We start from the raw sequence: 24412 nt of genomic DNA on the forward strand, positions 1-24412 counted from the left end.
CAGAGATTTTCTGGCAATTCCTTGCAAGCTCTGTACTGTAAATTATGACTGTCAATTCCTTCTAGGCATTCATTAATTCTCAGAAAAATTGTATGCTTTGGCCAAATTTCTTAGTTGTCTGAGTTATTTAAAAGGAAAGTAGTAATATTTATGAAAAACTACAAAGATATTATAATATTTTCAAGAGTTTTTTCTGTCACATTTTTAACCATGATGAAATTGCTGTACTATTTTTTCCTCCTGGGTTCATGGGTTGTAATTTACTGATATGTCAGGCTTTCTTGTATTTCTGTACTTCCTAACAGCATAAACCAATCCTTTTAGAGAACGACTCAAAAACTTATTACAGAAGCAATAACAAAAGTTCCTTTATGCCTTAAATAGTGCACTGAATAAGCATAAGCATCAGTGTTCGTGACTAAACCAGAAATTCATGTTTAAGATTCAGTTTCACCTACAGAACAGAACCTATTCTAGTTATACTAGTTACACCTTCTGAAACAATATGACATGACATGTGGGGCAGTTCTAATTTTCTTCATTTGTGGTCAAATATAGGAATTAGACTGCTATGCCATTCAGTGGCACTTGATGTGTTTTCTGTCATACATATGAATATACAACTACCAAAGCACATGCAAACTTCAGATTTAGCAGTTTTGCAATAGTTATGTTTTTTCATCACTGCAGACAGAAGGAAATAATTCATATACTTCTGAAACAACACTGCAAAAGAAGCATATACGCTTTAACAGAGCGAGAAAGCAGCATCACCAGACACAACATTAATAAATTCACACCCAATGACCAAGTAATGACCAAGTAAAGCAGAAATACCTTAAAAATTTCAATTTTGGCAGGAAGACTGACCATTTCAGCTCCTGTTATGGAAACATTCTGAACAGGCATCTTGGATAACAGCAGTTAAGGAGGTTCTAGATTTGAACTACACCGCACTTCCATCAAACAGTAGTTTAAACTAATCCAGTTTTAACTGACAGTGTAGCAAATTAGACAGCAGCTTTACAGTTCACTTCAGCTGACCTAAGTGAAAACAGTTTCTGAAAGATGATCATTCCCTAACCACATACTGGTAGGTAACTCCCTCTTTATGTTGGTACTAGAAAATTTGTGACCACATGCATATGCGTAGGTCACTTCACTGATCTGTATGGAAGTTACAGTCTTTTTAAAGGTTATTTTTCACATGGACCACCAAAACAACTTGATTTACCATGAACAATGGAAATCCACAGCTGAAGGTAAGGATGAGACTGCTCCATTTGGTGATGGTGTGCCTTAACTGTCTTACTATGGTTTTGAAACCACAATCTATGAGACTAGGCAAACCAGCTTCTCACACCTGAGCTCAAGGGTTGTAACTTTCATCTGAAGTGACAGGATCTTCTTGACCATCCTTAACTAACCATACTTTTAAGTTTTCATTATACAGACAAATATTAAAGTACTAGGGTACTAAACATTAAAAGAAATCTTCCAATGACTTGTTCTGGGGTGAAATCATGCGAACACTTGGGAGAAATGGACTGTGTTGAAATGATCTAATATCCCTGGAGTTACTTAACAGGACAAATGGCTGTTTTTACACTGCAGGGCAAGTGTAGACCATGCTGTGCTCCACAGTCCTGGTCACCAACTGCTCCATCCCGAGTGTGGAGAAGGTGCCCTTTGTGATACATCACATAACTGTGGTCCCAAAAGTTCAGGTTGGAGAATTAACTAAAAAGCAGTGCAGCTCCTGCTCTTTCTGTGTGCCTGGCTTTCCAAAAGAAACCAAAATGTCTGGGAGGAGATTCAGTTTCATTCCATCTTGCTTTCAAAACCTAGCCAGGTATGAATCCAGGTACCTGGAATGCAGGACTTACCACGGAATACACTTGTCATATGCATACACATTGCTCATAACAACCACTGGCTTGTTTTGTTTCGCTTTACTCGGGTTCTAAAGCCAAGGTAGCTTGGATATCCTATGTAAGACATTTTTAGGTGACCTGATTTTTCTGGAGAATGGAGACTAACATTTCCCAGACTCAGACTTTTAAAGCCTTTTGAATTTGGGCAATTCAACCATCTTTAAAATCTCTGGACTAAATATACTAGCTACTATCCTGTTCAGAAGCTTCTGTTATTAGATGTTCTGGATAACACGCTTGTGCTGGACACTTTAACAAACACAGTTTTATATATTACTGGTTTTTATTATTACTTCTATTCAATTTGAAAAAAACATAGGTTTATTTGTCAGTGAACTGTCTACCCCAAATGCTATCAGAAATAAAGACTGTACCTTTCTGTTACTTTCACGTTACAGCATAATGAAGTTGAAAACTGAAGTCTGATCTTTTTTATTTTTGCATTTTATGTTTATATACAAATGTTACCATAAAAAAAAAAATCAAACACAGAAATAGTATATGTGAAGGTTTTGTACATAAAGCTGAATATATAGTATAGGCTTGTAGTGCAGCTATCCCTTCTCTGCAAATTACAGATGAATAGCTCAGAGCAGAGAGAACACATGAAAAATTTGTGATCTCTCATTGTGCAGCTAAATAACCACAGATCAGTTTTTTTAAGGCACTTAGTAGAGTATTTCTTAATGATTTTAATTGGAGTGCTTCAGGTGGCTTAAAAACTCAACCATGAAGTGTCCAGATTGAAAAGAGATTACTTTTTCAAATTGTAAAGGAAAAAAAAAAAGAACAACCCCAAACAAAAACAAAGAAATTTTTAAAAGTTGTAATACAGGTCAGAAAATGTTCACTTGCAGAAAAAAAAGAAATATATTTCTAAAAAATTTGTTTGGAGCATTTCTCAGGTAAACTGCAGTAGTGTAGGAATAGATGATACTTCACAGAATGGTAATGTTCTCATAAAAAGCTCATTGCCCATTCTGTGATGGGGAAAAACTCAGCTAACACTGTATGCTGAGTTTTATAATGTTTGGATGGCAATTAGAGAACCCAAAATGTTTAGGTAAGAAACATTTCAGTACATAGCTTCTTAGTGAGCAAAATCCTTGTACTGCTTCTAGATTTGCTGCACAGTTAGGCTTTTGAGTGCTTTTGGGTAAGTGAACCACTTTTAAAACCAGCCATTGGTATTGAGAAATTTGAGTAACTGCATTTAAAATAAATACCCTCTCTTTATGAATAAAGTCCTGTTTAATGTCTCCAGTTATTTATAAACCTAGATGTTTTTAGCAGAAAATTATGTACCAAAACTACAATTACTTCACTACACACATAAGAATGAAATTCAGAGATTTGTTTTCCCACAGCATGACACAGTTAGAAGGCATTTCTTTTCAAAAGGAGTGCTAAATGCAATGTTTTCATTTCTGGTTAAAGAACTGTATGCTAGAGAGATTTCTTTATAGTAGGAAGGAGTAATCCTCCTACATACCACCGCTCTTATTAACCATTGCTATTTACTTTTATTAACAAGAGTGCTATGTGGACTAACATAAATGACAGGTTACTTAACAGAATATTTTGAGATATGTGGAGCACCTATAAATTCACCTCGCAGATGCCCTGTCACTCAAGACCATAAGTTTTGTATCGGAAGCGTTATCTGCAGGTGCACGGCTCAGTTCACAAGCACACGAGGTGCTCTGCTCCCAGGGTCCACAGCCAAGGGCCAGCACAGCCTTGGAGAATTCCAAGGAGATGGGAAGGAGAGGCCCCATCTGGAGCACTGTGTCCAGTTCTGGGCTCCCCAGTTCAAGAAGGACAGGGAACTGCTGGAGAAGGTACAGCAGAGGGCTACAAAGATGATTAGGGGCCTGGAACATCTCTCTTGTGAGGAAAGGCTGAGCGAATTGGGTCTTTTTAGCCTGGAGAAGTCTGAGGGGGAGATCTGATCAATGCCTATAAATACTTAAAGGGTGGGTGTCAAGGGGATGGGGCCAGTCTTTTTTCAGTGGTACCCAAGTGACAGGACAAGAGGAAACGCACAAACTTGAATATAAGAAGTTCCATCTAAACATGAGGAGGAATTTCTTTACTTTGAGTGTGGCAGAGCACTGGAACAGGCTGCCCAAAGAGGTGGTGGAGTTTCCATCTCTGGAAATACTCAAAACCCGACAGGACACGTTCCTGTGCAACCTGCTGTAGGTGGACCTGCTTTGGCAGGGGGGTTGGACTACATGATCTCCAGAGGTCCCTTCCAACCCCATATCATTCTGTGATTCTGTGAGAGTGATAGGGAACATACATGTGGGCAACATCTGACAGAGCTTTGATTATCCCTGAACAACCTCTCCTTTTATCTTTGAGTGGTAGTACAGTTGCTCCTTCACATGGAATCTAAGCTGTAATGTCACACAGCCATAATAACCTGGAGATGGGTCCCTAAGTTGTTCATGCAAATAACTAACAGCCATGATAGCTGCTCAGCAAAGCATCTACTCCAACCACAATAGTTCTTGCAGCTCTTAGTGAAGGTATGGCTAAATATCCACAAATCTGTCTGAAAGATGTCCAGAACAAACACACTTCTCAGCAAGCGACCAAAGTAGCTCCAGCTCTGGTGGAATATACTACTTTAAGGCCTTGATTCAGTCTGGTACCTTTTTTGACTATGCTTCTCCTTTCAAGGAGAGGTTGGATGGGATTTGAGCAAGCTAATCTATTGGATGATGTCCTTACCCATGGCAGGGTGGTTGGAACTAGATGATCTTTACAGGTCCCTTCCAACTCAAACCATTCTGTTTCATTTTGACAGCTATTGACACAAACTACCTTGAGTACTACTTGAATAGTCCTTCCAAGTAAGGAAGACATTTTGATAGGTAGGGTCTGAAAGACAGCCTTGGCTCTAGAGGTATGAGGCTTAAGGATGAAGGCATGTAAGCTGGTCTGGTTCAAGTGAACTTTGAAGACCACATTGGAAGGAAACTTAGATGGATCTACAGGACTTCCCAAGAGTATGATATCAGTGATCTGCCTGAATCTGTCCCACTTCTCTTGTGGAAATAACTGCTGTCAGAAATGACACTTTCATAGAATGATGCAGTGTGGAGAATCCTGAACACATCTGTTGCCTGTCAAGGGACCACATTCTAAGTCACTTTAGGCCATTTTGTGAAAAATCAGTAAAAATACGGCACAAGAACACCCACAGCCCAAACTAAAGAGATGACTGTCATAGATAGCCTTCCTCATAGTTGCCTTCCTCTTGTGCTGATTTCAACAAGACTGTCTATTTCATCACAGAATCAAAACCACATCCAATAGCAACCAAGAGCCTTCTCAATAGACAACGAAATACAAAGCACTGCAGGTTGCTGCAAAGCATTTATATGGTTGCAAGAAAGTACTGACTCCTGGGAAATCTGCTGGAACTTAACCAGCCTAGGAGTACGTTCGAAAAAAGATTATTGGCTATCATCAGCGTGGACAGAAGCCAATTATGGATTAAGTTTAAAGAAGGAAATTCACTTGCAAATCAGTCCGTGCTGATTCCTCCACACTCAAGTTAAGTGAGAGGTGATAGAGAACATTGGCACTGACAACACAGATGCGACTGCCCTACTTTGGGAATCGATGATTTATACAACGCAGAACAATCTCTCTTGATGAGCAGATGAGATTAAAAAAACAACACAAAAAGAACATTCCACCATAGATTCTGTGCACTAAACACAAAGGAAGGAAAAACATGATCAAGCATAAGGTAGCTGCGAGGATAAAACTAAGTATTCAGTCTTGATTGTCAGGGTGCAGGCATATCAACATTATGTTAATTTGTCTACAATCTGGTACTCAAATACAAGATTAAAAAAAAATATATTCAAATAAATCACTGGTATTTTTGAAGTCTGTCTGAAAACAAGAATTTGAACATTATTTTTCCATTAGCTGGTACTTGTGGAATTGCTTTCTAGAAATAAAACTAATGCATGTATTGCATGCAAAATTTTAAAAAATAATAATGTTCTTTGTGTAACTAGCATAAATTAAACCTCAACTTAAAAAGGCTACTGCAGAGCTGCAGTATTAATTATAGGTAATAGTTGAAAAAAACGTTTCATTTTGAAATGGCTTTACAAATTTTCCCTTAGCTCTGAGAAACAGAGAAAACGGGTTTCATAAACCATGTTTAGTGTTTTCACTATTACTTTTCTAATAGCAACAACATTATCTGCAGAATTAGGACCCTCCTTGAGGAGCACTAGTTCTCTGAACTCATCCTCTTAAAAATATTACACACACAAACCAACAAAATGCTGTTTAATAAACTAAGACAGACAGCTAGGAATAGCAGTCTAAATCTTTTGATCCAGCAGAGCTTCACTTGGCATATATTTGGTAGGGATTATCATTAATTTTCTTAAATCCCATTCTGATTCAGTTCTGGAATAGCTGGGAGCTAGACTGGTCCACAAAGTAATCTGAAATCACCTAAAAGATATTTTAATTTAAAACTGTCATCAGCAGATACCAAAAGGCTATCCTCATGACAAAAGGCTGCTGGAACATAATGGTTCTCTGGTTAGAAATCCCTTCCTCTAACCTTCCTCTCACTTTTGGGAAAGCAAAGGACCAACATTATCAATTCTATACCAGATTATGATTTCTTCTGTGCTCCAGGGAATACCAGCTAACAATTTAGGACACTTGTTTTAAATGTGGAGTTATGAATAGCAAAATTAGGGACTAATGGTAAAGCCCTAAGACATTAGGTTGTTTCCAAGAATCTCACTTGCCTATGAAGCTACTGCAAAGTTGAGGGCAAACTTGTGATAAGAGAATAGTTATTTTTAGTTTACAAGGAAACTAATATGAAAAAACTTTTTACCACAACATTTGATGTGCAAAGTAAGTGTTACATTTTTGCTACAAAACCATTAAGGATAAAAATATTTTTTGTCAGACCACACTTTCATTTACAGAAACACAGGCTAGTGGTGAGCACACCCAGCTCACCAGAGCAGAGTACTGCTGGTATGTTTACCATGAATGCTCGCACTTTGGTGCGGATCCATTTTCTTCCTTAACCTCAGGCACTTTGAGATGCCAAAAATTCCCTTTATAGTTAATGGAGAGTAACAGGCATCTCTAGCAAATGACTCACTCCATCCAAAATCTGAATTGCTTTTTGGAGATGCCACTTCCTCCATGAACTACTAAGGAAAGCTGACATGACTAAATTCCTAATTTAGGTGCCTTAATTTGTAGGCTAAATTTAGGAAGAATATCTGGGCATACAGATTATTTGTAATGAGCTATAAAAATTCAGGAGAATCTATGTTAATAATGCATTTAAATTCTTATATATTTTAATGGCATGAAACTTACATTTTCAGAAATGACCTCACCTATCTACTCCCTTTTTTTTCCCTAGTTTTCAAGAGACTTTTGGACAACTACGTGAATAATTGTCCAAATGACGTTTTCATGTTACCATAATCTGAAAAATTAATTTGGTACTGACCAATTCTTTGACGATTTTATTCATAATTGAAAAGTAAGATCCTGCATAGACAGAGAACATTATTATTTTTCATCTCCTGGAAAAATATAATTTACCTCTGAAGTTTTTCTTATAATATATCAAGTTAGGAAAATATTAAAAACACTTGGTTCTGGAATAAAAAAGCATCTATTCTTACTGAATCAAAGTTAAGACCAATGAAGGATATCTTGTCAGGAAGTATGAAAGAATATTTCAGTTTATTTATAAGTACTGATTTATGTACAGATTTACCTGGATAATAAGCATTTAGGTATTCATCAAGGCGTAACAAATACTATCCCATGCCATCAAAACACTCTGAATAGATACATATGTAAGACAGTAAGCAGGATAAAGTATTTAGCTATGGTGAGTCCTACTTTTTCCATTTTCATTGCTTCAACAGATTTGTTGGAAAAAAAATGTATTATTCATGTAATTGCTTCATAATACAATCACATTAACGCTTCATAATTGTTACCAGATGCGTTTCCTAAACCAAGATGCCACATAAACACCTAACAGTCAAAATGCTAATTCTTCTGTAGAGCGGTGGCACACAGCTATCCACTTCCTTGAAAATCAAGGAGCAGATTATTTTATAAAAACCTATTTGGGAGCCAAATGTTACACATAGTTTATAAACCTATATGATGGTGGGAAGTTGCCCAGTGGTCAGTGAGTTCTGACAGCTGGATATAACAGCAAATCAGAGAGTTTCCACTGCTCTAGTTATGCCCAAAATACTTTTTGCTGGTGGATTTTGCTGGTCTATTATTTGACTTTATTTCTTTATTTTTACTTTTGTACAACTGGTGTGTCATTCTTTCCTTTTGCTCTTCTGAACTTTCCTCTACTTAATAAGAGCTCTTTTTAACTCCAAACTAATTTTAAACCTGACTGTCATTGCTGCTTTTCCAAACCTAAAGCCTATTTTCCTAACAGTATGAGAGAAATCACAGACACTAGAGTTCCACCACAAAGACTGGACTTAGTCAATGATGGAGTGTCAACATCTCCTATTTTATGGCCAATAACATTATGGTTTTCTAATGATAAACACATAAATGGTTGTGCTTTCAGTTTAAAATAAAGAAACAGTGATTTTAATTACCTGACATCTTTTTCAAGTTGTGTAATATGCTCTTTCTGTAGACTTATTTGGGAATCTCTCTGTTGCACTGTCTCAATGAGGTATTTATATGGCTGTTGTACTTGACTCAACAAAGAATTTGCTCTGTCAAGCTGAAAAAAAAAAAAGTATTACCATTGTAAATTTTATAATTTCTAAAGCACAATTACTTATTATTTAATTTTTTTTATATTATCAATTATTATCAATTGTAAAAAAAATTGTAAAAACCAAACCTGTTATTTCACAAAAAATATGAAACAAATGACCCTCAAATTACTATCTAGTACATTATCCTCCCACTTTTCTGTTCTAATTGTACGATATTTTCTCTACAATGATGCTACTGCTCTCTACATTTCCCTAATCTGCATTTTCAGGAGTTTTAATGTAACAGCTTCCATTGATGTTAAAATAATTAGTATAGACAAGGCCTCTGTTCACCTTATTGGCCACAAGTGACTTTCTTAAACCAGCATACTATTACAATGGAATGTTCAGCTCAGAAATTGAATCTAAATATAAAGTAGTAATGGAAGAAAATCCTCCCTTCCTCTCATCAATTACTGTATACAAAGACTGAAATCCAGCAGGATGTTTACAAGAGTAGTATAAAATAACTGTCATACCCGTAAGTAGGAAATAAACCTTTCTAGCCATATTCCTTGAACAAATTAGGATCACTGGGTCTAAAAAGCCTGCATGATATGGCTTGCATTTTGAGCAATATAACAATGTCATTCACTAAACTATGTACAGAATTAAGATCACACATCAATATATAGCAGTTTCAGCAGCTGGAGTACATATAAGTCAAGAATACTAAGTAGATTCTTTAAAAAATAAATCAAAATATTTTAAAGTTTAGATACAAACAGGTCTAATGGAATGAATTCAATGAAAATGGTTAAGTTTTCCAATTAGTTTATAAAATTTCTGAATAGATTAAACTATCTGCATTTCCCAAATCAGACTCAGGAGCAAGTTGTCCTATTTTGTGTTTGTTCAAACAAGAAAGGGGAAAAAACAAACCCCTTCTTATAGACCTAGTCTATTTAAATAGTATTTCAGGACTTTCCTAAAATGAGATTTTCTCTCCTACTCACAATTTTCAAAACAGGAGTCTGTGTTTCCTTCTTTCTCTAATTCCATTATATGTTTATTGCAATTTTACTTCTGCCTGCTATACTCTGTCAAATGTGCAAAGAACTTATAATGTAATTGTTCACATTTATCAAAAAGCAGAATATAGACAAAACTTTGCTTGCTCATATTACTGGCCTTACTAAAAGGGGAGTTAACTCTACCTCATGTTTTGAAAAGTGAAATGAGAGACAATAACATTGCTCTACTCCAAATTAATGCAAATTTGAGAGCAGCCCTGAGGAGAACGACTTGGGAGTGCTCGCGGATGAGAAGCTCAACATGAGCTGGCAATGTGTGCTGGCAGCCCAGAAAGCCAACCGCATCCTGGGCTGCATCAAGAGAAGTGTGGCCAGCAGGTCGCAGGAGGTGATTCTACCCCTCTACTCTGCACTTGTGAGACCCCACCTGGAATACTGTGTCCAGCTTTGGAGTCCTCAACACAGGAAGGACATGGACCTGTTGGAACAGGTCCAGCGGAGGGCCACGAAGACGATCAGAAGGATGGAGCACCTCCCCTATGAAGACAGGCTGAGAGAGCTGGGGTTGTTCAGCCTGGAGAAGAGAAGGCTCCGGGGAGACCTCATAGCAGCCTTCCAATATCTGAAGGGAGCCTACAGGAGAGCCGGAGAGGGACTCTTTGTCAGGAAGTGTAGTGACAGGACAAGGGGTAATGGTTTTAAATTGGAAGAAGGGAGATTTAGATTAGATACCAGAAATAAATTTTTTCCTGTGAGGGTGTTGAGGCACTGGAACAGGTTGCCCAGGGAAGTTGTGGATGCCCCATCCATGGAAATGTTTAAGGCCAGGCTGGATGGGGCTTTGAGCAATCTGGTCTAGTGGGAGATGTCCCTGCCCATGGGGGTTGGAACTTGGTGATCTTTAAGGTCCCTTCCAACTCTAACGATTCTATGATTCTATGATCATTGTTCAGCTTGATCCATACTTCGTCTTTCAGAGCGAGATGTAAATTTGCTTTTGGTAAAAATGTTTCAGTTGAGGCATACAGAAAGCACAAATACAATGTCATGATGAAGGCTTGAAAAAGTCATTCAGCAGCAAGCCAAATATATCAGCTTAGTAACTTTCTTTATTTAGGATAAAAGTTTCACTGTATACTGACTCAGCATTTGCTTTTTAAGTCACCCAAAGACGATATTAGCCTTCTAGACACAAGAGACTGTCTATCCATCAGTTCTGGCAATGTTGTTCAAAACCTCTGCAAGGTGAATTTGTTCCAAAATTTAGATTGGACACTACATGTAGTAATTGCAGATCACTACTTTGCAGAAGCTGATATACCGGCTTCCACTTACCTAAACTGAGAGTAACATGAAGTGAATTGCAGAGGCAATAAACTGATTATCACGAGCTGAGGATCTTTCTTGGATCAGGTCATGAGAATTCCTTTATTCTGTTTGTCCTAGACATGGTCTACAAATCTTCTGTAGCATGAAATAAGTCTCAATACTTATTTTAACACTGCAGGTCTCTGCTATACCATGCAACACAAAGAGGACTTTAAGGGAAAATTCTTTTATAATGCTGCATTACAGACCTGAAAATAGGTAGGATCCTGCGGTTAAATAAAGCTCGACAAACTGTAATGGGACTAACTGAAGACTGACAAGTTTTTTTCAGCAGCTAAACTTTTCCATAGGGTTCCAACTTTCAAGCAAGCACATTATAACAGACATCCATAAAATGAATGAAATTATGGAGAAGTCAGTATTTTCTTCTTGGTAATGCTGGACTTTCCCAGAAGATCAATATGATTCCTTTATATAAAGCTCAACAGTAATTGGTTGAGGACAGTCCAAAAAAAAGAATCTTAGAAAGCGAAACAATTGTAGTTATTGTAATCTTTTTCTTTTCCTCCCCCCTTTAAAGAGCTTAAAAAAAAGTTGTATCCTAAATACTGCTGTGAAATACCAGTATTTAATCCAACTTCATAAGAAACGTTGGTCCAATCACTTTGGCATCAACTTTCAATCCACGTTCTAGATTTCACCTAGATGACTGAACAAAATGTCAATCAAAAGAATAAAAATGGGTTGCCTACAGGATCTCTGTTTTGCTCTTAAAAAAAAAAAAGAATCAAGAAAGAAAAAAAAAAGCTATCAAAGATAGCTTTGAGTTAAAAATAAATAAATATATCTTGGCTCGGGGGATGTAGTTAAGACAATAAACAGGAGTTCAAGAACTTTAGCTATATAAAGAAAGATAATAAATAGCAATCAGTATAAAATACGAAATACCAAAAATTTACAAGAGCTACAACTTCAAGGGCAAAGTTGACACTAGCAGGCATAGAACTCCAAGAACAAAAAAAATGGGAGCAAATAAATCCTAGAAACAGTACAACCCAGTATGGCAAAGATACTGTCAAGCTGTATATAATGATGAAGAAAACATGGAAGTTTTCAATAAAATTTTTTGCTCTCTGTTTGAAAAGAAGTCAAATGGTCAGTTTGCATAACATGAGAATGATGAACTGTTTTCCAGTCTGTTATTAATAAGTATAAACTTGTGCACATATTGAAAAATGTGCAGAATGGCTTAAGTAATTGTTATCAAACAAAATGGCCTACAATCATATGCAAAATTAAAAATAAAAAAAAAAAAGAAAGAAATCTGGTGAAGCATTCAGAACTGAATGCCAGCCATAAGTTTAATAGAAAGCCAGTCTTAAAAGATTTTACTTAACTTCATGAGTTTGATGTTAACAGGCTTAGTAGCTGTATGTTAGCTATCTGCAAGACATTTAACTTTGTACTGGAAGGCATTTGATTTCAACTATACAATTATATGATAAAAGATCAAGAAAGGGCTACATGACATCTCATGGAAGAACAAAAATGAGGTGAAGAGGTTCTAGTGGAATTCTGCAGGAATTTGAACTGGTACTGAATCTTTCATCAGTGACCTAGAAGCAAAGATAAACCCACTGTGGGTAAGAAGAAATGTATCGAAGTGGAAACCAGACAGATTTAAGTGGGAAATAAAGCACAGATTTTAGTAACAATAGTGAAAGAATAGTGACAGAGAAAATAACCAAGGATAACACTGGATTCACAAATCTCTTGATGTCTTCAATTCAAGAAGACTTGAAAGACATGTTTTAGTCAAATACAAATCACTAGGATATACCTAAGACAAATCCATAATAAATTGTAGTATTGGCTAAACGCAGCTGGACAAAACCCTCACTGTTCATGTACCTTTCATTGAAATAATATATATAGTCACATATATACACATCTAAAATACATAAAATCATGTAATTTTAAAATATATGGAAAATTCAAATGTTTGCACTGTGAAGTACTTGGGGGTAGTTATCCTAATTTGTAACAACAATGACCTTGAAAGAATCAAACTGTTAACCACATTCCTGAAACAGTCAGCCTAGAAATTCCATATGGTGGCAAATATAATAGCAAATCTAGAAGTTCTTTGGTTCCTAAGACAAACTTAGAAGACAATCTTAAAAATACTTCAAAGAATTAGTTTGGCCTATTTCTGGGAGATTTCAAGCTGAGTTTTATTTTGTGTTTATTCTCCATGTCAATGTAATAGCTGATTCCAGGTATTATATACGGAATTTTAAAAGATCATGAAATTAAATTCCTTGTAACAAAGTAAAAAAAAATAAATTTGCTTTTTCAAAAAAGCAGCTTATATTAAACATTCCCTAGAGTTGTATATATTCAAAAGACTCAAGAACTGAACAATGTAGAAAAGGATTTACAGAAATATCTTCAAAAGTGATTTAAGGGAAGAGCCATGTAAAAAGTAATGAGGTATTCATTGAACAATTAACTATCAAACAGAACAAACTAGTTTGGCTAGCTGGTCTTCTGCTCAGAAATCAGAACGTTGTCTGTCTGGCTTACATTCCTGTTTAGCCTGTAAAGTAATCCCTCTTTTGATCTTCATTTCAAAATACAATATAAACTTCTTTGAAAACATGTAACATAGAGTTTTGGTTAATTATGAGGCCATTTTCTGACATCAAATAGATAATAAACACTGTTTAGAAAATATTTCATTTTATGAACAGCTGTTCTGCAATGTTTATAGCCTCTACAGATTTGATTTTTTTTGTAGCAGTAATTTACCTCTTGTGAAATCTGTGTTACTTGTTCCTTCTGATGTTCCAGATCTTTTACAAGCAACGAGTTTTGCTTTTCTAGCTGCAGTAACCTCCTTGCCAAGTGAACGCTGTGCCAATAAAAAGCAAGCTCAAGTTGAATTTTTTCCAAAATATGCAAAAGAAATTCTCACATTTATACTTCAGAACTTGATTGCCTTAATTTTTCACCAATTCTGAAATAGTAATATATATAAACTACACAGTGAAACATACAGAATGACCAAAGCTATAAAAACAATGAAAATTTTACAAAATTTAAGAGCACTGAAATAGCATTCCCACAGTTATGCCATTACAATATTTTTTACAAAGCAATTACCTATGTAATTTGTACAATACTACACAATTGTAGTAATCATGTCAAAGTGTTGCAACTAATTATGAGTATTTACTTTTTAGCAACTTTAGAGAATCACTGTAATTGACTTCCCCTTAAATAATTTTTTTTAAAAAATGCACATTAATACACATTTTGTAGTGGAACACTGAAAAATGTACTATTTTATCATTTTCAAAACAGAGGCAAACTCCGGTTTTGTTTTCCATTTAATATGCCAAATAATTAAATGTTATTGCCACTTTTTAAAAAAATAAACTCTTACGCAGATCCACAAATTAACTCAGAAGTGAAGAGAAAGGATTATTGAGTTACTTGAACACCCTAGTTAAAAAATTAGATCTTCAACCTCTTGCATGTTTCACGTCCAAAGTCAAAAGAGTCTATCATCAGTTCAGCAGCATAGTTCCATAGGCAGCAATGGGAAGATTCAGTGTGCAATTGCAGAGCCTACTTCCAGACATCTAACCTCGTCTTTGAAGATGTTATTAATCATTTAGTCCTATGCAATATAGTCTGTAGAGTTTAGCCAAACTATATTCCACTAAAATGGACTTCTGGATGGTGAACTGAAAAGTACTCCAAACTCCATTGACAGTATTGATTAGAACTGAATTGGTTATAATGGGAGGTTAGATGCCAAGTCTCCGTGTTAAACGTACGACTAGATGTCTAAATTTATGTATCCTGTAATGAATCCTGCCATGTTTGTAGGATTCAGTAGCTTGATGGCTTATTACCAAAATTGTATCTAGAGGATTTACCACTGTACCCCTCCCTGTTCAGGTACTCTACTCACCAATCTATTTCACAACACTGACATGGGAAATTCAGAGCTCTAAAAATGAGTAAGATTTGCAGGGCTAATACCCCTTTTTAGTGTGCCTTAACTGCTGGACTAATGGCTCTCCATAACAACCTATCCTTCCAGTCAAGCGTGTGCCATTTTTCAGAACTGTGTAAATTGAAGAAAGAGAAGAGTCGCTCCAGTTCAGTTGTTAGACTCTCAATGCTTACCAGCCATAAACTGAAAATGCAAGACTGTTAGTCTCCAAATAACGTATAGCAAAGTCTTACCCAGTTCTCAATCATGACACTGAATCTGTAAGAGTGTAAGTGGTCTAAAGCAGACTGACAGGTCTTTACTCTTAAGGGGAGGCTTAGAGTGTATAAAGCTATATGAATGTATAAGCTTTCTCTGAAAATGTGACCAGTCATAAACTGCACCTTCTTCTCAGTAAAAGGGAATACACTTTTAGATTTGGCAGAAGTCTTAATATCCTTCACCTGTGTTACAAACCTATGCTTTCATACACACCATCTTTTACTTTCGCCTTTTATGTGAAGAATTATCTGAAATTCTCAATAGCATTCACCAAGAGGATGGTTCTCTCAGTTCTTCCTACAAGGAGCATTAGACTGAGTAAACAATAACTGAGAAAAAAAAAAATTAATTCTCCAAACTAGTTATTTGGGCTTTCATTTAGGAGACGTGTGTTGAGATCCCATCTAGTACACAAGAGAAATGAACCACTTCTCTGATATCTGCACTTAGGGATCTTACACGTTAGCTAGTAGAGTGCAAGGGGAGACATGGATACCTTCTCATGGCAACTTTGGGAATGTAGCCCATCATAATTTTCCTAGCTACCCAGTGAACCTGACTGGAATTTGCAAGTATTTAAGGATAAACACAAGTACATCTTTCAAGTATGCTTGTCGGTATGTTTTTTGACTAGTTTAAAGCAAAGGGACAAAGGGACTGATCTGCAAAGACATCTTAATCTGGAAAACTTTGATTCCAACTATACTAGAAAGTTATGCAGTGCTCAAGAATGTGATACTTTACTGTTAGCAAACCATTAGAGAGTTTCTGATAGTATTCTGGCATTTACTCGTTAGCACTCTCCCAAACAGTCGCTAGGCATAACTGAAGAGTTAGCGTGGGCAAGCAATCATTGCCAATTCATCGTTCACATGCAGCTAACCTACACTGAAAGTTTAGTTTTACAGAAGTGGGCTACTAAATACCATTTGGTCTCAATGCTTCAGAATGTTCCTAAGCATGTTTAATTTAGTACTATGGGCATACTGTGCCTACATCTGAAGCAACGAAATAGTTGATTCTGGTAAGTAGGCAAAGAGGTACAGACCCCACAATGCATTATACTTGAATAGGTGTTTTTACACAAAGTTTCAGGAGAACTTGTAAGAGCTCTTCGTTTAGGATCCCCTATGTCTGGAATTAAAGAGCAGGTAGTGGACTCCAGAAAGAAGATTATTCACATTTGTAATAGATTCTCTTTCCTTAAGCAATCCTGGAGAGCAAAGAACTTCTATGTTTAGAGCTATTAAAAAACCACAGATAAGTCGGTGTAACAGAGACTTGGCTTTAAAGCTTAGGGAGCCAAAGGCATCACACACATTTTCTGCATGGCAGTTTTCCTTGAGTCAGAACAGCAGCAGGTAAACCATACACAGACTTTTATGGCTTTTTTAATCTTCTTAATTTTAAAAGATAAAGAAAGTCTATGAAGTCTCCAACACCATTAAGAAGGATTAAATCAGCCTTATCTGCCAATGCCTTCTGGAACAAAAGAGGAGTATATGAAGCATTTTGATAAAGCAACTTCTAAGCTCAGAAAGTGTCTTCCAGGCGCATCTGAAATCCTGGCTTATTGATCATCAGACTCACCATTCAAAGGTGATTTAGCAGAATTCTTTTATATGTAAATCATCTAAACCTAATAGGTGGGGAAAAGAAGCACCTAAACTGAAACTCAGAAGAGTTCCCAAACTACTGACGGGAGAAAGGAACTGAAGTTTTAGGAAATGATGCTAAAAGAACTCTCAACGGTCTCTTAAAACAGATATACAACAGGGTTATGGAGCTTTTTTGCCCCCCCTTTTAATTTTTTTTCTTCTTGAATTTACATAGAATTACAGAACGGTTAGAGTTGGGTTTTTGCAATTTAAAAAGAAATCTTACAATCTGAAGAGGCTTAAAAACATGAAAGAGTAAATTTTTATTTAAAGAGCAAATTTATTATTTAAAAATTACTATGATCAAGAGGTATGTTATTCAGCCAACGCATCATTTGTATCTATTGATCAAATGGTATCAGAGTAAACTGAAGAAATGTAACTGGAATCAGATGCTGTATTTCTAAAGATGAAATAGAGATGGCTCTGAAACCTTGGCTGCCTTAATTTCCTGGCAGATGTGTTTTTGTTACAATTACATACAATCATTTTTAGGGTATTAAAAACTTATTTCCTATTGTATAAATGTAAACAGTGTTTTTACAGCTGTTTAGTTTTATACAACTAAAATTCGTCTTTCTGAAGACAAGGAAAAAAAGACCTTAAAATGGCCTAGAAAAATATGTATATCCTCATTTATATGCATCAACCACATTAACAGGTCCTAGTCTTCATTCTATTCCTGTATACCTAAGCCTTTAGGAAAACTTCTTTAAGTTAATCAAACTGGCTGGATTCTAAGACAAAACATAATGCACATATCTTCATTTACTTTATATTGAACAAGTAAATTCAGGAGATGCTTTTTTACCTTTGCTTTAGTCGTCTTTTGGCTGTTGTAGGAACATTAGCACCATACCCGTATGAGAAGAGAACCCTTTCAGCTTCAACTTCATCTTCCACTGGAAAAAATTACAGAAAGGTACTACTGAAGAACGTAATTACAGTGCAAGAACTTACAAAGTTTTAAGCAATTCTATTTATAATTATACACATGCACAAACACTGTTCTAGAAGCATCTTTACGAACAATGCAGATGATGCATTGATGGACGTGCACCTCCAGCAAATTTGAGGAAGATACCAGATTGGGGTGTGAGGGCAGCAGGGTAGACTGGGTGCAGGGCTGCTATTCGGAAAGACCTCAAAAGGCTTGAAAAATGGGTTGACAAGAACCTCAAAGTTAAGCAAAGCAAATGCAGAGTCTTGCATCTGGGATGGAATAACCTCATGCATTCGCACAGGTTGGGAGACAACTGGCTAAAAGCAGCCTTGCAGAAAAAGATCTGAGGGTCCAGGCAGAGAAGCTGACCATGAAACAACTTGCAACAAAGAAGGGCAACTGCATCCTGGGCTGTATTAGCAAGATTGCAGCCAGCTGGTCAAGAAAAATGATCCTTCTCATCTATTCAGTACTTGTGAGACCACACATGGAGTGCTATGTTCAGTTTTGGGCTCCCCAGTGCAAGAAATACACTGATATATTGGAGGGAGTCCAGCAGAGAATCACCAAGACAGTGAGGGGGCTACAGCACATGATATACAAGAAGAGTCGGAGAGAGATCTTATTGATATCTCCAACTACCAAATGGGAGGGTACAATGAAAACAAGAGACAGGCTCTTCTCAGAAATGTGTGGTGGTTAGGATAAGAGGCAATTAACTTAAGTTGGAACATGTATTTTTTACTGGATAAAAGAAGAAATGTTTTTATCATGAGGGTGGTCAGATATCACAACAGGTTTCTTGGAGAGGTTGTGGGATTCTCCATCTTCGGAGAGATTTAAAACTTGACTGGATAAGTTTCCTAAGCAACCTCATGGACCTGCTTTGACCAGAGAGTTGGACTAGATGACTTCCAGCAGTGTCTTCCAGCATCCATGATTCCGTGATTTGCTGCCTCTTCTGAATTTGCCATATAAACAGTAAACCAATTATGATATTTTACAAGTATCAATACTTTGCGATAAGAATTATTTTAGCTAAATATCTGTTCAACTTAAAAAGGAACAATTTCAAATTCTAATTATAAACCCAACACAATACATACAACTATTTGAACAATAAACCATTGTACTAGTGCACAAGTAGTGTACAAAATGTAACTTCACTGACCTGTTGTTCAACCTAGATTGAAAGTTTTCAATGTGTTATCACTTTTCGTAATATTCATAATATAGTCCAGGGCTTAAAATTAACTAGCTTGGTAATACACTTGGAAATAGCTGTGCATATTATCACCAATGGTAGTATTAGGAAGTTACAAACCATGATAGTGACCCATTCCTCCCTAAATCTTCCCCATCACCACATACAAAACCTGCATCCTGCTGCAATACCAATCCCTCTCCTACAATAAGACTCCAAATATTTTGCCATCTCTTCAGAGCCATGTTCCTGTTCCCGCATGCTGAACTAGACTTGTAGTTTGGAGGCAGCAAACTGCTGCTGAGCACAGTTTCCAAGAACGCCTTATCAGACCGCAGCTGTCTGTGCCTGAGGTGCTTCTCTCAGGGCTTAAACAAACACCTCCACAGAAGTGGAGGTGCTTCCACTTTTGCCACTGTTTGGCAAAGGCTCGTTGACCTTATGTCACTTGCAAACTCCTGACACCATATTTACTACAACATGGAAACCTGTGATACCAACTGAAAGTCTTCATGAATATACAAATCAAGTGGCTGGCCACTTAATTAATATTACCCATTAGCCTTTTTAACATCATTTGAGATAACCAAATAAAAAGTAGTTTTCCTCTACAAGATGACTTTTTTTTTATGAGCCAATATGCTATAGTATAATTAAGTATTCTAAGTTGAACACTTAGGTATATTTCTAAATATTTATTGGTAGAAATAAATATCTGAAAAAAAGCAAATCTAACCTATCAATAAATTCTAAGCAAATTAAGATTATATAATGTAAATATATAAAGATAGAAATAAGTTAAATACTTATGTTTATGCAAAGTAAAAATATTCAGAATAATCTTTGCCTCCATAGATGACTGATTTCTGAAAACATATTTCTATCTATATTCTAAGGATTTAGAACACATTGAAGTTGCTTTGAAAAGAAATCCCAATAGCAGCAAGATCAAAATGTGTACAGATTTTAATATTTCAGCTTGCGTAATTCAGGTTTCCTCTCTCCTGTAAGATAAAATGGGCCCTGGGGAAAAAAAAAAAAGAAAAAGAAAAAATAAAAAGAAAAAAATAAGCATGTGTGTGGGAGGTAGGCAAGGGCAGAGAGAGAAGGATAGAGAGTAGGGGTAAAGAGGGAACAAAGAAAGGGGGAGCGGCAAGGATGTGAGAGAGTAAGGGAGCACAAGTGAACACCAGCCCAGACACCACACAACAGCTTTGATGAATCGAGTAGTTGGGAACAGGAGAAACAAATTTAAGAAATGTGACAGTCCCATCTGACTCATCTTTGCTAATGTTCAAGTGCCTCCAAATCAGAAATATGTTCTCTCAATAACTTGCATAAAGCTATGGTTTCTTTCAACACTCTTTTAATGCTATTTTAAACAAAGATTCTTAAAACACGTTTAAGAAGAATAGAGGCTCTAGTAGAGCATTTTTGAAAAGTCACATATCTAGTTACACAAAAAACAATACAGAAATCCCAGTAAGCATGACAGAAAAAGTTTGCCGACGTGGCAGTACAAAGGCACCAGAACTTCAGATTTTCAAGGCTGTCTTTGTTATGATGAGAAATTCCCCAGTGCCTAAATATCTCCGGTTCAGAAAAACATAAAAAAAATTATTTAACCTGCATTTGTCATAACCCTTCTTTTTTGGTTACAAATTCAGTGCTGTATGTCTCGGAAAAAAGTCAGTAAGATCCTGCCCTATAAATTCGTATCTGTCAGTAGTGTCCATGTACATGTCAGATCGTGAAGACAAAAACAGAAAAAATTGGGAATATTGTAGATATCAAGCCAAAGTAATAGTCTGTACCAGTGTGTGCTTCTATCTTCTTTTATGTCTTTCCAGGCTCTTCACCTGACTTTGTGGTGCAAAACACGTATTTTACAAGCTAGGGGACACTTATTAATGACAGTTTTTTACACTGTTTAGCAAAATAGTGCCATTGCGAGGTATCAAATAGGTTCAACCTTTTTCTTGAAAAGATACTAACCAACGGAAGCAAGAAAATCAAACTACTAGTCTACAACAAAAATACCATAAAGTGAAGATTTTACCCTGAAAAGGAAGACTAGACAATTGCCAAGAAAGTGTACTATTGTTATTCATGTGGAAACCACTCAGATGCTGTAAGGAGTGGCTACATAAATTCTCGATAGTTTCCTGAATAGGCTGTTTCATGTTATTTCAATATTAATAAAGCGAGGCATAATGATGAGGGAATAACAGTCACAATTCAGTGATCTCTTCCACATGTACATTCTCCAAAGGAAAAAATAAAAAGCTTTTATGATTATGTGACAAAAGCCACCTCACATGTGCAAATACAGTTTATTAAAAAGTCCAGAGAACTCAACCCCCACCAGCATCCTCAAATATTGTAAAACAGCAGCGGCTTCATAACTCAAGGAGAAGAAAAAAAATATTACATGGTATTGAAATGTAAAAAAGTGACCACAGGACTGAAGAGTAAAATGTTATTCTTAAAGTCCACGGAAAATTCTAATTGTTTTCCACATAATATAATTTAGGCTGAAGCATTATCTGAAAGACAGACTAGAGTATTTCCAGAACACAATGCATTTGAAAAATGTTAATTCCTTTCTTTCAACTATTTTTCTACCTTTAGCTATTTATGACATATAAATACCAGGACATAATTTGAGACACAGGGTAAGGTATGTCTGTTCTCCTTTAAAGTGTTTTTAAAAAAGGAAATGCTTTTATTTCTTCTGATTTTCCTCAGAAGTTTACCTTGGTGCTGGAATTAAGTCTTAATTAGTATTAATCCTAACTTCCAAATACACTATAACAACAGTAAGAAAAAACGATGTTAGTTATTGAAACGACTATAGTTAGTTATAATAGAAAATATATGGAAATAATATTGAACTTTAACTCCCTTTTTCTCCAACAAAATCAGAAAATAAAGTCATTATGTTTTAACAGAACAGTCCATTTGAAAACTTTCATTTCTTTAAATCGTATTCTGTTGTCGTGGTTTTGGCTGAATTTACCAAAACCGGACCGGCAGATGGCCCTTCCCCCCCCCCCTTCCCCCCCCCTAAAAGAGGAGAGAGGAGGAGAAAGAGATAAGGAGATTCAGAAGTTTAGAATGAACTAAACTACTTTAATGAAAAATTAATATTAAAATAAAAATAAAGAAGAAAAATAATGAAATAGATACAATATATACAAAACCGTATCAAGTTCCCAGGATGACAGTCACATCACCGGCAGGCACTGGGGAGGTCCCAGACTGGACTCAGTGACGAATGGGAACTGGATTCCAGCTCTGGAGTCAGGAACACACGGATCGGGATCAAAGGCAGATGAACAGACAGAGTCCTCTCTGGACGTCAGCCATCGCAGGAAGGGGGTTGACCCTTTGATCCCTCAGCCTTTATACTGAGCATGGGGCAGATGGGATGGAATACCCTAGTTGGTCAAGTTTGGGTCACCTGTCCTGTCCACTCCTCCCCACCGACGTGACCCCTCTACGTTTTTCCGTTTCCGACCCTCTAAGGGGGCAAATAACGAAATTGGCTGACCTTGGTTGTTATAGCAATAAGTATAAGCAAGGGCCTCCCTGCATACCATTCCTTGGCATGGAGCACAAACATTGGTCTTATCACTCTGAGAACGAGCAGTTTTCTCCACAATATGCCGTTAATTTCAGAGAGTTAGAGGAGGCCTAGCTAGGATGTAAAGTTACAGAACAGAAAATTGGTTCGGTTTTACTTCAAACCGGGACATCTGTAACCCAGAATATAAACTGTAATTAAAAATACGTACTTAGGAAGAGGTTAAGAATGATTTAGTTCCGTAAAAAACTTCAGTTCTCTCCCAAGATGCATAAGAAAATGTAAATAAGTGTAAACAAAAAACATGTTCTCCTTGGAAAAAATGAAGGTAAGGTCCAAAAATGTATTAATACATAAATACTCCTTAGAAAAGCTTTCATATATATAAAATTATATATATATACATATACACACACACACTTCTAAAACCATGTTACTGACTAAAACATGAGCATGTATATAGCAAGTATGCTTATGGTCAGACTGGAATTCTTTGGGTATTCATGCCATTCTAGCCAGTACAAGCTGTAGTGTATAAAAATTAATATACAGCTTAATTACTAAAGATACCCAGACATCGCTGCATCCCACTAATACATACATTGCTCTACATTACTGTCTATATATAAGGATTATGTAATGATCTTCTACCTGGAAAACATTATTTATAAATTGTAATAATTTTTTGGAGGTGCAAAGAAAGAGAAAAGGACAAGAGATATATGAATTAGTTTGAAATCTTAAAATGTCCTACTCTTTATACACATGATAAAAGACTTCAAGATTAAAGTCTTAGTTTCAAATCAGAAATTACTTGCTTTGTGGATTCATTTTAGGAGCAAATCAAATCAATACACATTTCACAGAAATTCTGGTGTGTTTGTTATTTTTGCCAACCAGAGAGACAAATTTTCAAGAGTAATCAGGCCTGAATTTAATCCAGGGTTTAGTACTTGGAACAAACTGATCTGCCACAAGCAACTACTTAATGTCTAATTATTGTTAATTCAACACAAGGAAGAGCTTTTTCTCCCCCCAATTAATTTAAAAATTCACACTAATCACTGTACTGTATCATGAAACCTATAATTCTCTGTCAACAATGAGGGTTTCCTGGTATTCAAAGCATACTTAAATGATAGGAGAAGCCTAAAAAACCCCTACCTTATTATAATGGATAATTAGAATAAGGAAAAGAGAAATGAGGGAAAAAGAAACACCGAGATAATTTTTAATATCCATATGTCTAAGCGCATGTTTATTTGATACATATTTGAAAAAAACTTTAGAAAGCCATAATTAAGATTTTCTATCAAAATAATTACTGCATCTTAATTGTGAGGCATACGGAGGGAGAACGACAGGCACTGTAACACTTTCCAAGTGCCATGAGAAACAAGACATCTTGTCAGAATGCCAGAAACACCTACAGATACAATACAATTTGTGACAGAACTTACTTTCTGCTGTCTGCAAGATTATCTCATCAAGCTCTTTTTCAAGTTTTTCATAAGTTTCTAGCCTTGCTTGAAACTCGGAATTCTGTGTTTGAAGTTCAATAATGCGTGTCTCACTAGAAGACTGAAGACTATAGAATTCCTTAGTAAGCACCTGTGAGAATGAATAGAAAGATCAGGCACTCAGCATTACAAATATTTATGAAAGA

At 36.2% G+C, this 24412-nt stretch overlaps 1 protein-coding gene across 2 annotated transcripts in view; it reads right to left on the reverse strand.

Moving 5' to 3' along the window:
* Positions 1-24412, reverse strand: part of PIBF1 (progesterone immunomodulatory binding factor 1) — a 119148-nt gene that overhangs the window by 24918 nt on the left and 69818 nt on the right. For both annotated transcript variants that reach the window (XM_074153248.1, XM_074153238.1), the window contains 4 exons: positions 24207-24357; positions 17825-17915; positions 13879-13981; positions 8597-8727 (listed from right to left, as the gene is read on the reverse strand). In XM_074153248.1, the coding sequence (XP_074009349.1) occupies positions 8597-8727; positions 13879-13981; positions 17825-17915; positions 24207-24357 (476 nt within the window). The remainder of the gene's footprint in view (positions 1-8596; positions 8728-13878; positions 13982-17824; positions 17916-24206; positions 24358-24412) is intronic.

This window comes from Numenius arquata, chromosome 1 (assembly GCF_964106895.1).
Source record: "Numenius arquata chromosome 1, bNumArq3.hap1.1, whole genome shotgun sequence".
In the NCBI taxonomy this organism is placed as follows: Eukaryota; Metazoa; Chordata; class Aves; order Charadriiformes; family Scolopacidae; genus Numenius; species Numenius arquata.